The 13224-nt window shown below is 52.7% G+C and overlaps 1 protein-coding gene across 13 annotated transcripts in view; it reads left to right on the top strand.

Annotated features, from left to right (window-relative positions):
- The first annotated feature begins 670 nt into the window (after nt 1-670).
- The window catches only part of TCF3 (transcription factor 3), an 81887-nt gene continuing 69333 nt past the window's right edge, over nt 671-13224 (top strand). For 10 of the 13 annotated variants that reach the window (XM_068920290.1, XM_068920289.1, XM_068920286.1 and 7 more), the window contains exons 1-3: nt 1411-1543; nt 5094-5195; nt 12654-12726. In XM_068920290.1, the coding sequence (XP_068776391.1) occupies nt 5121-5195; nt 12654-12726 (148 nt within the window). In that variant the 5' untranslated portion in view covers nt 1411-1543; nt 5094-5120. Of the gene's footprint in view, nt 872-1391; nt 1544-5093; nt 5196-12653; nt 12727-13224 lie in introns of those variants that run through there. The other 3 variants (XM_068920278.1, XM_068920280.1, XM_068920284.1) reach the window with 3 other exon arrangements.

The raw sequence follows: 13224 nt of genomic DNA, 5'->3' as shown, positions 1-13224 counted from the left end.
GGAAGCTGCAAGCAGGGCCCAGCTGTGGCCCCTGTGCAGCTCCGGGGGGTTCATGATCAGCCCAAGGTGCTGCTGGAAGGGGCAAGTGTCTCCCTCCCCAGAGCATGCCCGGTGCCTGCAGCCTCGGGTAAGCACTCGGCCCAACTCGAGGAGCTGGCCTGGCTGAAAGCAGCCCCAAAAGAGCCCTTCTAACGGTGCTGGCCTCTTCTCCCAGGCAGGCCTATGGCTACCCCAAGGCCCCGGCATCAGCGGAGACAGGGTGCAGGACAGCCCTGGGGCCAGAGCTGTCCCCCTGGGACGGCGCCAAGCCGCACTCCCTGCCCCAAGGGGCTCGCAGACTCGGCCTGGCCAACCTCCTCCCTCCCGCAGGGCTGCGGGGCGGGTCTGCGGCCTGCCCGGCCCTACCCGCCCGCCCCGTTGGAGCTGCTCTCGGCGGAGCGGGCAGCGTGCGGGCGTCGACGCGAACCAGCGCGGCCGCCGCTGACCCCTGCAGCGCCCAGCCTCCTCGCTCGGCGGGCGAGGGGCGGAGCGCGGAGGGCAGGGCGCGCTCCGGTTGGCCGCCTCGCCTGCCACTCGATGCAGCAGCGCCCTCCCGTTGGACGTTGCCCGGCGGCCTTATCATTCCATCTCCTGGTGCTCCCATGTCGTCATGGCCCCCGCCCCGCCCCGGCCCGCCCCCGGACCTCCCGCGGCCGTGCCACGCGCGCCCGGCGGCCTCCTCCGCCGCGAAACATAGTCCCTCTGCCCCCGCTCCGCCCCGCCCCTCTGGCGGGCTCCACCCCCCTGGCCCCCTCCCTCCGGGCTCCCCTTCTCCCCCCGCTCTGGATGGGCGATGTTGGGGCTTCCGTCGGGGCACGTCTCGCTGCAACAGGTGCTGCTCCCCTCCCCCTCGCCGGCGGGGCAGCCGGGGGGCTTGGTGCTGCCCTCGCCTTCACCTGCTGCTTCACCCGCGTGGCGCTCGGGGAGGGGGGGAAGAAACGGAGACGCGGGGCCTCGACGGCAGCACCGCCTCCCCTGTCCCCCCCGCCACAACCCCCCCAAGGCGCAGCTGGGCAGGCGGCGGAGGGATACGGCGGGGGGAGGTGCCGCGCGAGCGGCAGCCCCGCTGCGAGGGGAGGGGCGGGGGGGGCGCCGCGTCTCGCGCCGCCGCCGCCGCCGCCGCCGCGGGGGGACCATGCGGAGGCAGTGGGGCCGGCAAGAGCGGCAGCAGCAGGAGCGGCGGCGGCAGCGCTAGCGCTAGGGCCCGGCGCGCGCGCGGAGGGGGGGCCGCGCGCTCGCGCGCGGGGCGGACCGCATCGAACGCGCCGCCCGGGCCCGATCGAACGCGCCGCTTCGCTACATTGTATCCGCCGGCGGCGCGAGAACAATAGGCGCCGCCGCCGCCGCCCGCCGGCCCCAGGGCGCCGCGGCCGCCGCCCGCCGCCGCGCCAGGCAGCAGCCGCCCGCCGCGCCCCCCGCAGCCCCCGTCGCCGCGCCCCGGGGACTTTCATGCGCTTCCCTTCCCCCGCGCACGCACTTTGGATGCGTTTCTGCCCCAGAACAGGTAAAAAAAAAAAAAAAAGTGTGTGTGTGTGTGTATATATATATATATATATATATATAAAATATATATATATATTATATATATATGTAAACCTTCTAACCCACCGCCTCCCCCCGGTCCAGGGGCGCGAGAGGGCAAGGCCCGGGGCGGGGGGACGCTTTTTGCCACCGCCTGCCCCCTCCGTTCCGCGGGGCTGCGGGCGCTAGAGGTCATGGGGGAGCCCCCCACTCCCGGAACTGTTGCAAAACTTCGCCCCGGCTGCCGGGGCGGCCCGGTGCTCCCCCCACTTCGCTCCCTGCCGCCAGGCAACTTCAGGTTGCGGGCGGAGGGCAGGGTGCTTCCCCCCGCCCGGGGGACCTGCTGTCCCCGGCAACCGCGGAGAGCCCCGGGGCCGCCAAGTTATTGTCCCTGCTCCGCGCCTCGGGGCCGCCGCGAACTTGGAGCGGGGACGCGGCCGGGAAAGGGTCAACCGGGGGGGGGGGTCGGTGCTGCCCCTTCAGTGCTCGCCGGGCCGCGGCGACCCCCGCTCCCGGGGCCGCTCTATTGTCCCCGGCGCCGCTCGCTGCCGGCGCTCGGCAAAGTTTGCCGGGGGATCCGGGGAGGGGGCGGCGCTGCTCCGGGGCACGGGGTCTTTGCGGGCACTCGGGGGGGTGGAGGGACGAGGGGAGCACCGGGGATGAGGGTTGCGCGGTTCGCGGGTTCCCACCTTGGAGGGGGACCCTACCCTGGCGTGAGTCCCGCGGCCTGTCTGGAGGGTCCCTGCTTTCCCCTGGGGGGGGGGGGGGGCTCCGTTCCGGTCTGTACGCTGCAAACTTCAGCGCTGCCTCCCTCCGGGGCAGTAGCTCAGGGGGCCCCTTTGTGCCCGGGGCGGTCCCTGGGCCGGCGCATCCCTGCTCCGGGCCGGGGGTGGGGGGGTCCGCGGGCTCAGCCGGGGCCTCTTCATTCCTACTCCCAGGCCGAGGGACTCAGCTCCTACTGGGGCACTGGCAAAGTTGGGGGAACCAGGAGGACGCAGCCTGTGTCGACCGCCTCCCCCCAGCCCGGGGGGGGGAGCTCTATTGGCCTCCACTCAATCATCTGGGGGATCTTTGGGGGGGGTGGCCCGCTTCGGCCCCCTCCCCATTGCCCAGGGCACCGTGGGGGTATGGTTAGCGTTGCCCCTCTCCCCAAAGCCTGGGAGACCTTGGGTGGGGGGTGGTGACCTGCCTCAGCCCCCTCACCGTGGCCTGAGGGAATGGCCTACTTCAGCCCTGGGGCACCCTGGTTTGGCCCCCTCCCCACAGACCTGGGGGGGGGAGGAGGCAAGCCTCTCTGGGCCCCCTCCCCGTGGTCCCAAGGACCTTGGCGAGGGGAGGCAGCCGGGGCTGCCCCTTCCCCGTGGGACCCTTGCCACAGGCTTCGTGTTTACCTTGCAGGCCTCGCACGCCCGCTGTTTGCAAAGTTGGCGTGAGGGGAGCGGGCACCCCGGGCATGGCGAGTTGGGCCCAGCCCGTGTGCGGGCGTCCCGCCCGGCCAGTGGGTGCTCTCGCTGGTGGCTGGAGCAGCAGGGCTTTGTAGGCCATGTCTGGAGTTTTGGGAAAGGGCTTTGGAGGAAGGAGGAGGAGGAGACAGAAAGGAGGGAGTGGGGAAGGGGTGGGGGAGGAGTGTAGGGCTGGTGGTGAGGAGCCTTTGTCCAAAGGCAATAAGGTGCAGCTCGGCTCTGGTGGAAGAAACTCGAATGTCTCAGGTTGAAGTGCGCTGGGGAAGGCGGGGGGGCCGAGCAAACATCTGCTGCGCGTTAGCCCGAGCGCGGCTCCTCCGCTGGCACGCGGCGCAAAAACTCCTGCGAGGCACTGCGCGGCCGAGGCAGCCGCTGCTCGCCCGGCTTCGAGGGCGCAGCAGGGCCTGGCTGCAGGCCCGCGGCCGCCCCGTCCTGCCAAGGCTGCGCCCCGGTGGTGGCCACCGCACGGGGTCGAGTTTTGAGCGGCCTTTGTGTTTTAGAAGCCGGTGAACAAATAAAAACCCTTCCCATGGCACAAGGCGAGGGCAGGACTTTTGCTTCCTGGGCCACTAATTTGAAGTTAAAATTGGGGGTGGGGGGAGCATACTGAAGTTTTGGTGTGTGCTGGTCTGTGGTCTTTGCGAGAGCTGCCGATGGCTCCAGGTCTCCTCCGAGGGCTGTGGTTGTCCAGGGCTGCTCTGGTATTGTCGAGGGAGCTTGGGGAGGTCTGCTAGGGGGATGCTTCTCCCCCCTGCCGGCCCCGCTGCTGTCACCCTTCCCCTTCCCTTTTCTTGCCCGTGGCGCTGGGGTTTCTCGGGGTGCTTAGAGGTGGGGACGAGCTCTTCAGAGAGCTCCTCAGACCAGGGTGGTCGAGGCAGGGGCAAGGGCTGGTGTTGGGGGGGAGGAGGAGGGGAAGAAAACCAGGTTGGTCAAGTTGCTTTAAAAATAATTGCCGGACGCATTGCTGACACTTAAATAAGAGGATTAAAAAAAAAAAAAAATCCCCTGGCTGTTTTTTATAGTGGCAAAAGGTTTTTACATGCTGGGCTGATTTCAACTTTTCAATGAAGTTTAAAAAAAAAAAAGTGATAGCTGAGCCAGCACAGCCTACAAATGCTTTGGAAGGAACGCAGTTCTCTTATTAATTTTTTTTTTTTTAGGCTTATGATTAATGAGTTAAATTTATTGGCCAGCTGCCCTTTACAACCATGAATGAGCTCCTAAAAAAAAGTGGAGGAGGGGGGAAGGAATCTTTTATCTCATCCCAGGCCTCTCTTCCTCCCTCCCAAAGAAATATTTTTCTATCGCAGTGAGTTAGCCAAAAAGATCAATCTCCCTTTTTAAAAAAATAATCTGTAAAATTAGGAAGAATAATATTTACCTATCTTGCAAGGTTTCCTGGAGGGCTTTATTTTTGCAATACCCTCTGAAGACAATTTTTTTTTTTTTTCCTCCAGTCCCTTTTGGTGCGGAGTGGGGGAGAGAGGCTCAGTTCCCACTAGTTACAGTCTGGCTTTTTAAAGTTACTGGACATCTCCAAATTCAGCCCCCCTCAAAAAGGAGCTGCAGGTGCTCTACAACTGTCAGGAAAAAGGCATAAGATCGGACCCTTTTTTTTTTCTCTCATTTTTTTTTAAAGAAAACTAGGCAAGGACAAGAGAGCCTCCTGCAGGGAGCGAGCGTGGGGGAAGGAGAGGGGGCGAAGCTGAGCCAGACAAGCGCCTGAGTGATAACTTGCCTGAACCCTTTGATAAATGAGTTGACTCTTTTTTTTTTTTTTTTTTCATTCGCCGCACGCCAGGAACAGAATTGGCCTGAACTAGTGGGATTGGCAGCAAAAAACTAACATACAAGTGTGTCTGGTCAATAGAGCGCTTGTTCCTGCCTCTGGGTGCTATGTGAGGACTTTGACTGTGTTCTCAGCACAGAAGTTGGATGCTGGAGAGACGCAAAGGATTTTTTTTTTGGTCCTTTCTCTCTGGCTCTGTCTTTTTTAAATATTCATCAATGGGGTGGGTGGTTTGCTCTAGTCATTAAAATATCTCTTCCCCTCCCCCTCGCTTTCTCTAGGACTGCCACTGTTGAGTCTGTGGGAGTATGAATCAGCAGCAGCAGAGAATGGCTGCAGTTGGGACAGACAAAGAGCTCAGTGACCTGCTGGACTTCAGTATGGTAAGCGAACGCGGTCGGGGGGCTTTAAAGGGCCTGGGGCTTTGCCTATTTGCAGTGTTTTGGAGCTGCACAAGGGAGGAAACGTGAGCCTGGAAATTGGACGTGATGGCTTTCAGATGTGCTGTGTATTTGTGTGCGGGCACATGTGCTGCAACTTGTTTATTTTCGAGTTGAAGCAAAGCCTCTACCCCTCCCCCCCCCAAAATGTGTATGGTTTCCTCGCAGTGAGTGCAGAGAGGGTTTTGGGTTTTTTGGTTTTTTTTTTGTTTTGTTTTTTTGAGGGTGGCGGGGGGAGGATGGGAAATTCTCTGGAAATGTAACATCGTTGTCTGTGTTGTGTTTAAATGCTCACTGCAAAAGTGCCGGATAACTGCTCCTGAAGCCATAGATACAAAACTAATGCAAAGATGTGGCTTAAGTAGCTGATTAATCAGGCTTTTTTCCTCTTCCCATATCCAGACTATTAAACTTTTGCTCCTACAGGTTATTCTATCTGTATTGGAAATTTATCCAAACTCTCCAGTGCATTATTTTTGCAGGAGTTAGACTCTTGTGTTCCCCACGTTCTGCTCTTCTCAGTCCTGGAAGCCTTTAGTTGCATTTAAAGTAACAGAATATAAGAACTTTGCCTCAAAAGCGTATGCATCTCAGAGGGAAGACGAGTCCCTTCTTATCATAGCAGAGTAAGGGCTCGTCCTTAGCGCAGTCATCTGTGCTGTGGCCTCCGTTCCCCTGCAGTCAGTAACGTGGCACACAGTGTAAATTGCGTGTTTGTGGCACTGGAGCCGGCTGTAGTTGGCAGGTGACTTGTGGAAGGGGAGCTTATGTTCAAAAGAAAGTAACTTTCTGTGTGGTTCCTCTGTCGCGTGCTGCACCCTCATGGCACTGGGAGTGTGTGTCTTGCTTTTTAGATAAGCAAATGTACTGTGAAGATGGAAAAAACCGTTCCATGAGGAGGAGTAACTATTAGCAACACAGCTGTGGACCTGGGCTGCACTGGGTCACCCAGTGCAGGGCTATAGCCCCCTGTGAGCTAATTTTACCCTCCCTTGGAGAGGAAGGGAGAAGAATAAAGAGGGGAAAAAGAGTAGCAAAGTTAGGGGCACCCACTCTCCTTGTACTTGTTACTCCTGCAAAGAGTGCTGAAGTTTGGCACCTCTTCTGTACCTAGGCACAGAAGATTAGCAATGGGAAATAAACCTTTTCGTACAGCCAGGACTTGTATCAGTCCATGGAGAGCTCTGCAGCGCAGGCAGGCATTGTGGTAGTGTTCCTTTATCCCATGTAAGAGCAATTCTCCTCCAGAAAGAAAGGATAAATTCTTCTAATTTTCAGCTTCTGTAGGGAGGTTGGTCCCATTTAATTAACAGCAATATATTTTTTTTTTACGGTAGCACATTTTACAGTTGGTAGGGGGACTGTGGTGACAGTATGCTTTTAAAAATAGAAATACATTCAGGGTTCACTGAGGAGCAGTGTGTGGTTATTTTTCCCCTCTCATCTTAGAGGTTCTGCTGCTTGGCAAGAGTCCTGGAGCTCGCTGTCTCATATGTGTGAAAGTGCCAGGTTTTGAACTACGCTTTGGGTCAGTAATCCATAATCTGCTCCCAGTTCAGGACTGTAGTAACTCCTGTCTGTCTTTTTTTCCCCCTTAGAAAAAAATCGAATCCCACTCACCATGTGGAGCTTTAAAAAACCCAAGACTTTATTTTCAATATTAACGAACCATCCTCATTTGCATGCTCACAGAGTTGTGCTCCCTAGAGAGGTCCTGACCTGTTCCCTCTCTACATGAACGTTTCTGTTCTTGGAGATTAACCTACAGCTAATGGTTGAATTTGGGTTCGATTCCAGCTCTTTTTATGTTGGTGAAAACCTGGAGAATGACCAGAATTTGTCCTGTATTCATGTAAGACTTGCATATTGAGCAACAGCACTGGGGATGGTTGCTTGCAGGATGAGGGCCTGCAAATGTCATTTGCCAACAAATGATTTGAAGACGTTCCCTCCAGGATAAATTGGCCGATGGGCTCCAGCGCAGTCTGGATTTGAGCCAGATCTGTTTCACAAACCCTCCTCTCTGCACATGCACACCCTTCTCCTGAGTTTGCATAAAGAGGATATTAGCATATCTCCTAGAAAATGAGTAGCTAAAACATAGAGCTAGTAGACTGTTTTGTGCAGTGTGGGAATGTTGTAGAGGCTGCTACATGGGCTGCTGTCCCTGCATCACTGGGATGAAGGCTTTTTGACCACAAAACTCTCTATCAAGTATATTTATATTGTTATTTGAAAAAGCAGGAGTAGAGCATTGGGTTCTCTTCAGGACAGCAGACAGGAGAGAAGACTAGAGAGATTGAGAGAGTCCAGAAGCATTCACTTCAGATCAGTATTTCAGTTCCTTTTTTCTAGGGAAAATATGTTCGGCCCCTGGTAGTTTGTGGTCCAGCTCTGTGCTGTGCTTTGCTGTACCGGGAGTGAATTTTAAGTCCTGGCCTTATTAGGTTGCATGGGCAGACATGAGTTTGTGGGGTCACTAAAGGGCAGGGCTGTATGAGATGTTATAAATTGGGCTTATAGTCTGGCAAAGAAAGACTCATGCCATCTTTAATAAATAAATAAATTAGGTAGTTATTGAACTGGAAAGCACTCCTCCAGAGCTTTGTGCTGAGGTAATTTGCCAATAAGGGTGAAAATCAAAGGAATCTGTAATGTGCATTTAAGTTAGCCGGAGCCAAACACCCAGCTCTGTAGTCTGATCACTGCTTTGGGGTGTGCAAAGCAGAGCGCTTACTTCTCCCTCAGAACAAATTGCCTTTTATAATTGCCCCAAAGTGCAGGTAATTTGTAAGCTTTCTTTCACCACTGCTCTGTGGCAGTAATCCAGAAAGGGCTTGCAAATCTGGAAGAGGGCTTTCAGGAAGACATCCTATTTATTGATTTGTGTTGCTGGCTTAACCTTTTTTTTTTTTTTTTTTTTTTTTAGACTTTGGTTTTGACGTGCTATTCTTTGGTCCATAGCTGTCTATTTTTGAGGTTATATATGTAGGTATAGAATGAGTACAGTAAGAGCTGCACTTATGTGTATGTGTTTTGTGTGCTGGGAGATGCTGGGTCATGTGAACTTGGTGCAGTTGTCCCAGTCTTGGCCATGCTGCATTGCCGGTGTTTGTGCTTCGCGGGAAGCTCCGGACATGTCGCGGAGGTGGCTCGGGAGGGTGTCGGGAGGGAGGGGCAGCCGGGACGCTACTGTGCAAAGGGAGTCAGGAGAAAGGAGGGAGCAGCCCAGGCGCTGAAACGCAAGGTTGGGGGCCCTGTCCATGCCGCAGAAGGAGCCTGCCAAGCTAGATAGAAGGAAGCGGCTGTGTGCCAGCCTAGGTCTATGGCAGAAGTGAAATACTGTTAACAGCCATGATTATTAACAGAGTATTAACCATATGCTGTGGGGATGCTAGTTGTCATACATAGTGGCTTTCTAACTTAGTGAGAAGTTGCAATGTAGGCAGAGGCTTGAGCAATCACGTAGGACCTGCAGCCTGATTTCTCTGCAAGCGACTGCTCTTACTGCCTGCTGGCCCTTGTGACTCCAGCCACTGAATTAAGGGTAAAAACGCAACTGCCAGAGCTTTCTGACACTATATTATAAAAAAGCTGGGCTTGAGCAGCTCTCAGTTACCGGCACTCCTTCTGTCTTTGCTTCTGCTACTTCTGAAATGCTAAAAGTGCCATATGCCCTGCTCTAGCCAAGGAGTAGTGCCTGCATTTCCATGATAAAACTCTTGCTTTTGTTTAGAGTGAAGCGGTTGTAAAGTTTGCTTTACACCTCGGTGAACGTTTGGGGCTGTAGTCAGGAAGGTCTGTCTTAAATGAACGCATATAAAATATCCTGCTGGCAAAATTTATTGAGTCGAATTCCCTCTTCTCCCCTGAATTAACAGCTGGATGCTTTCCATGCTGCAAAATAGATTTCAGGTTTTGAGTTCAGGCCTGAGGTTGGTTCAGCCTGGAGTTCATAAGGCGGAAGAGCAGAGGAAGTGAGAACGGCTATTTAATTTGAAAACACTGATGTACTGGTAAGAGTACACAATAAATGAAATGTTGCTCGATATTGTTATTTGTGTCTGACAAATTCCCTTACTTGCTTATGAGTTTGCTTTTGAAAACATAGCGTCTCTTAGGTTTAACATCCCACTGGCAAGTGCATGGATTGGAATTTTTCCATACTTTGGATTTGTATTTCTTAATCTGGGAGGAAAGGAGGAGAATTAATTCTTGGGGAAGGAGGGGAGAAATACAGATATGAGGATACGCATAAGTTGTTGTCAGCTGTCGAGGAGACTGGAGGCATTACTTGAGAAACTGTATACAGAGACTTAAGATGGGGGATTTTACATAACTGCTTAAATCTACATTAGTCAAATCCAACAAAGGACAAGTAATGACCCAATTACAAATTCTTAAATGCTCCATGCTTGGGTCCCTCCAGTGCATGCCAATTCTTCAGTTTGTTTCCCTCTTCCCCCTTGTTTATTTTTAAAGTCGCGTTTAAAAGGAGAAAGGAAATTTGCAGTGGGTGGGTGAACTTTGATTTTGAGTGACAGAAGTGAACGAAGGCAGAGAGTGCTTTACATATGACTTGCGCCCCGCTCCGCGATGCAGTGCAACCAATTTGACTTCAGCCCACACCACAGTGGAAAAACAAGTTGGCAGCGCAAACGAAACACTTCCTGGAGTTTGCAAGTGATAAATATGTTTGGAGTCTTTATTGAAGCGAACAGTAACCCGGGGTTCCCTCTCCTCAAATGTCATGCCGCTTGAGCATCTCCGCTCTCTTTGATGTGGAAAAGGGGTCAGTTATGCTTTAATTCCTTTGGAAGCGAGAACAGGAAGGTGTTACATCAGTCTCAAAATATCTCACAAAACAGACGGAGGCGGGTGAAGGTGAGAGGTGGGGAGGGCATCCCTTGCTCAGGGCCCGTGTGCGTGGGTGTGCTGGGGATTGCCGAAAGCCGGCAGGCTGGGGGGAGCGGGGCCACGCGGGGGGGACCACCGTGTTTGCAGAAGTTGAAAGTGCTCGTTGCACAATGGAACAAAGCCGGTCATTTGCTCCACTGGTGTTTGCAACTCGAATCTTGGGTTTTTCAGTATCAGCAAGTATTAAGCAGAAACGCTCGCGGAAAAGGGCCAGTGGTGCTACTTTTTTTTTTTTTTTTTTCCTCTTTTTGCTGTTTGATACCATTATGTTTGTACATCCCAACCCCCTGTGTTCTTGCATATGCAGAACTGCCTCGTACCACTTGGAAAGGGGGTTTCTGACCACTTCATTTAATTTTCTTCCCTACCTTATGAAGAGGGAGTGAGAACAGGCTGGGTTGGATCAGTGATACAAACTTCACTTTTAGCAGTCTCAAAGACTGCTGTCCTTCGCAAAAAGTCCTCTGCGGCATTGCAAAGGAAGGCAGCTTGCAGGTCTTCAGCGTCATTGGGTTTTGTTTTTGTTTTCTAGCTCAACTTCCTGAGGAAACAAGGCATGTTTGGTGGTAGATCTGATGGCCCACCTCGAGTAACTGCTGAGCCCGCTCATGGCACCCGGCCCTGGGGCAGGAGTGCAGGGGCTCGGCCTCCGATACGCCCCCTGGGCATGTGGGTACTGGGGAACTGGGGGGACAGCAGCTGCCCGGGGTTTGCCCCGGCAGCATCCGTGGGTGCTGCGCATCTGACAGCGTGTGCGGTGAGGCGCAGGGATAGTGGCGTTGCTGCGGGGGCTGGCCGGAGAACCAGGGTGTGAATGTGTAGGGAGCCAGGTGTCTTCAGGTTTGCTGTTGGCAGGAATGACTTCTCCATACACAGGGGTATGTACTTAAACACTGTTTACAGGGGTATGTACTTAAACACTGTTTACACATATATTTAAATACACACACACGCATGCATGCACACACACACACACACACATATGTGTGTGTATATATATATATATATATATAAATGTGTGCATGCAGATATACAGTCACAAATTTGTGTGCTTTTTGAATGGCAGCTGGTTGCTTGACTGCTCTCTTTGCATCTCTACCACATTTAACTGTGTTTTTTTCTCCCCAGCATTTGTAAAAACAAAGCTGGGCAGACAGTTTTGTACAAAGGAATGTTTCTGACCACAGCCAGACATCAGCTATGTCAGGGCATGAAATGCTGTATTTCTGTAGGCTCTTGTGCTATTGCATTGTTTAATCTTCAAAGCATTAAACTTTTGGGTTACTCAGACATTGCACAGCTAAAAATAATAAAAATTCAAATGACTTGGTGGTGAAAGTATCTTGAGTAGTAAAAGGATATTAAAATGTTAATTTACTAAGCGTTTTCTCACCAGTTGTTTTATTGGCTAGAGCTCCATTTGTGTGCAGAAGAATTAGTTTTCTTTTCTGCAGCACGCAGGTGCATATACATTTTTAAATAACAGCTTTTGAAACCCTCCCAACTTATATTAAAAATATTTATACAGGTTAGCTCACTAGGTATGCAGTATTTTGGAGGAAGCTCCCTGGCAGAAGAAGATTAGCTGTGATATTGTAGCTGCAGCAAGGTAGCAAACAAGCAGCCAGAATGACTGATATTATAAAAATATGTTAATCGTGAGTCAAAAAATCATGCACTTAGCCAAGCTTCTCCCACCAGCTTCTCACAGACTGTTTGCTGCATTAGCAGTGCCGTAGCCCCCAAAGGACTGGGGCTGGGAGACAGATCGTAGGGTTTGTCCCTCCAAGGAGGAGGGCTCATCTAGGGCTGGCGTAGGGTGTCCTGTGCTGAGGTCGACAATCGAGGGAGTGTAATTTAGTCATCCCTGTCTTGGCCAGCTGGAAGCCTGCAGGCAACCCCAGCCCTCCTCAAGCACAGAGCCGTGCTGGAGGCAGGCCTGGGAGAGACACGGGAACTGAACTCAGCCCACCTTGCGTGCTGATGGGTTTAGGGATAAAATGAGCTTTGCTGGGTGTTGTAGTCTTCGCTGGGTGCTATAATCTTTGCTGGGTGTTGTAGTCTTTGCACTAGCTTTTTATGAATGAAGTCAGCCTTACTCCATGGCCTCCTGGGCATCCTCTAGTCTGGGCCTCTGTGAAAAAGTTAGGAAAGAGACTGTTGGTTTTGACCACAGTAATGATACTTCTTGGCTCGTTCTCCGTTGCACCTAAGGAACCAGACATACTGTGTACACAGAAGTTTATGTGTGTAAGAATGTGTGTGTATATTAGCACACAGCTGCGTCGCTCTCCCGTCCCTTCTGCAGCTGATCTATATAGCAGGGATACAAGAAGAGGAAGTTTTTTGCATCAATAAAGTGCTTCTCTTCCCCCCTTCCTCCCCCCGTCTCCCTGATCTGTCCCCCTTTACAGCAGCACAGCAAAACTAACATACTGAAATCTCTTTTCTCTTCCCTTCTCTCTCATCTTCTTGTTTTTCTAGATGTTTCCTCTGCCAGTGGCAAATGGAAAAAACAGACCCACGACCCTAGCGAGCACTCAGTTTGGAGGATCAGGTACTGTCATCTTAATTTTTTTTGTCTTAACAGTGTAATGCTTCTTGCAATAAATTTCTATTTTCTTCCGAAGATCTAAACAGAGGGGTTGCTGTAGGTCTGTGGTGCTGTGTATTGTTATGGTGGTGATCTGCTGCTGTTTCTCTGCATAAGGATGTTTTTCTTGTTGCTCCTCATGTGTGTGGGTAGGCAGAGTTGCCTTGCTGCTCTTTCTCCAATTAAGAAGTCATTACCTGAACCGAAGGTTGTTGCCTTGCAGCTCTGATTGGCGTGGTCTAAGAACAGTCAATGCTGTTCTCTTGAGCTGCTTAGATGAACGTGTGTCTGCAGATGTACGTCCTGGAAGACTTTTACTGTACGTCACTGAGAAGATACTTCATTGATGGCTAGTTCCTGGGGCTCAGGTGCCCAAAGGCTTTGAAGGGAGACATTGGTGAAATTTGGGTATCTTCCCCATGCAGCTCCTCCAGCGGGGTTCCCCACTGTTGTGGGACATCT

Source organism: Struthio camelus, chromosome 26 (genome assembly GCF_040807025.1).
Source record: "Struthio camelus isolate bStrCam1 chromosome 26, bStrCam1.hap1, whole genome shotgun sequence".
NCBI lineage: Eukaryota > Metazoa > Chordata > Aves > Struthioniformes > Struthionidae > Struthio > Struthio camelus.
This window is presented reverse-complemented; position numbering and strand designations above follow the sequence as displayed.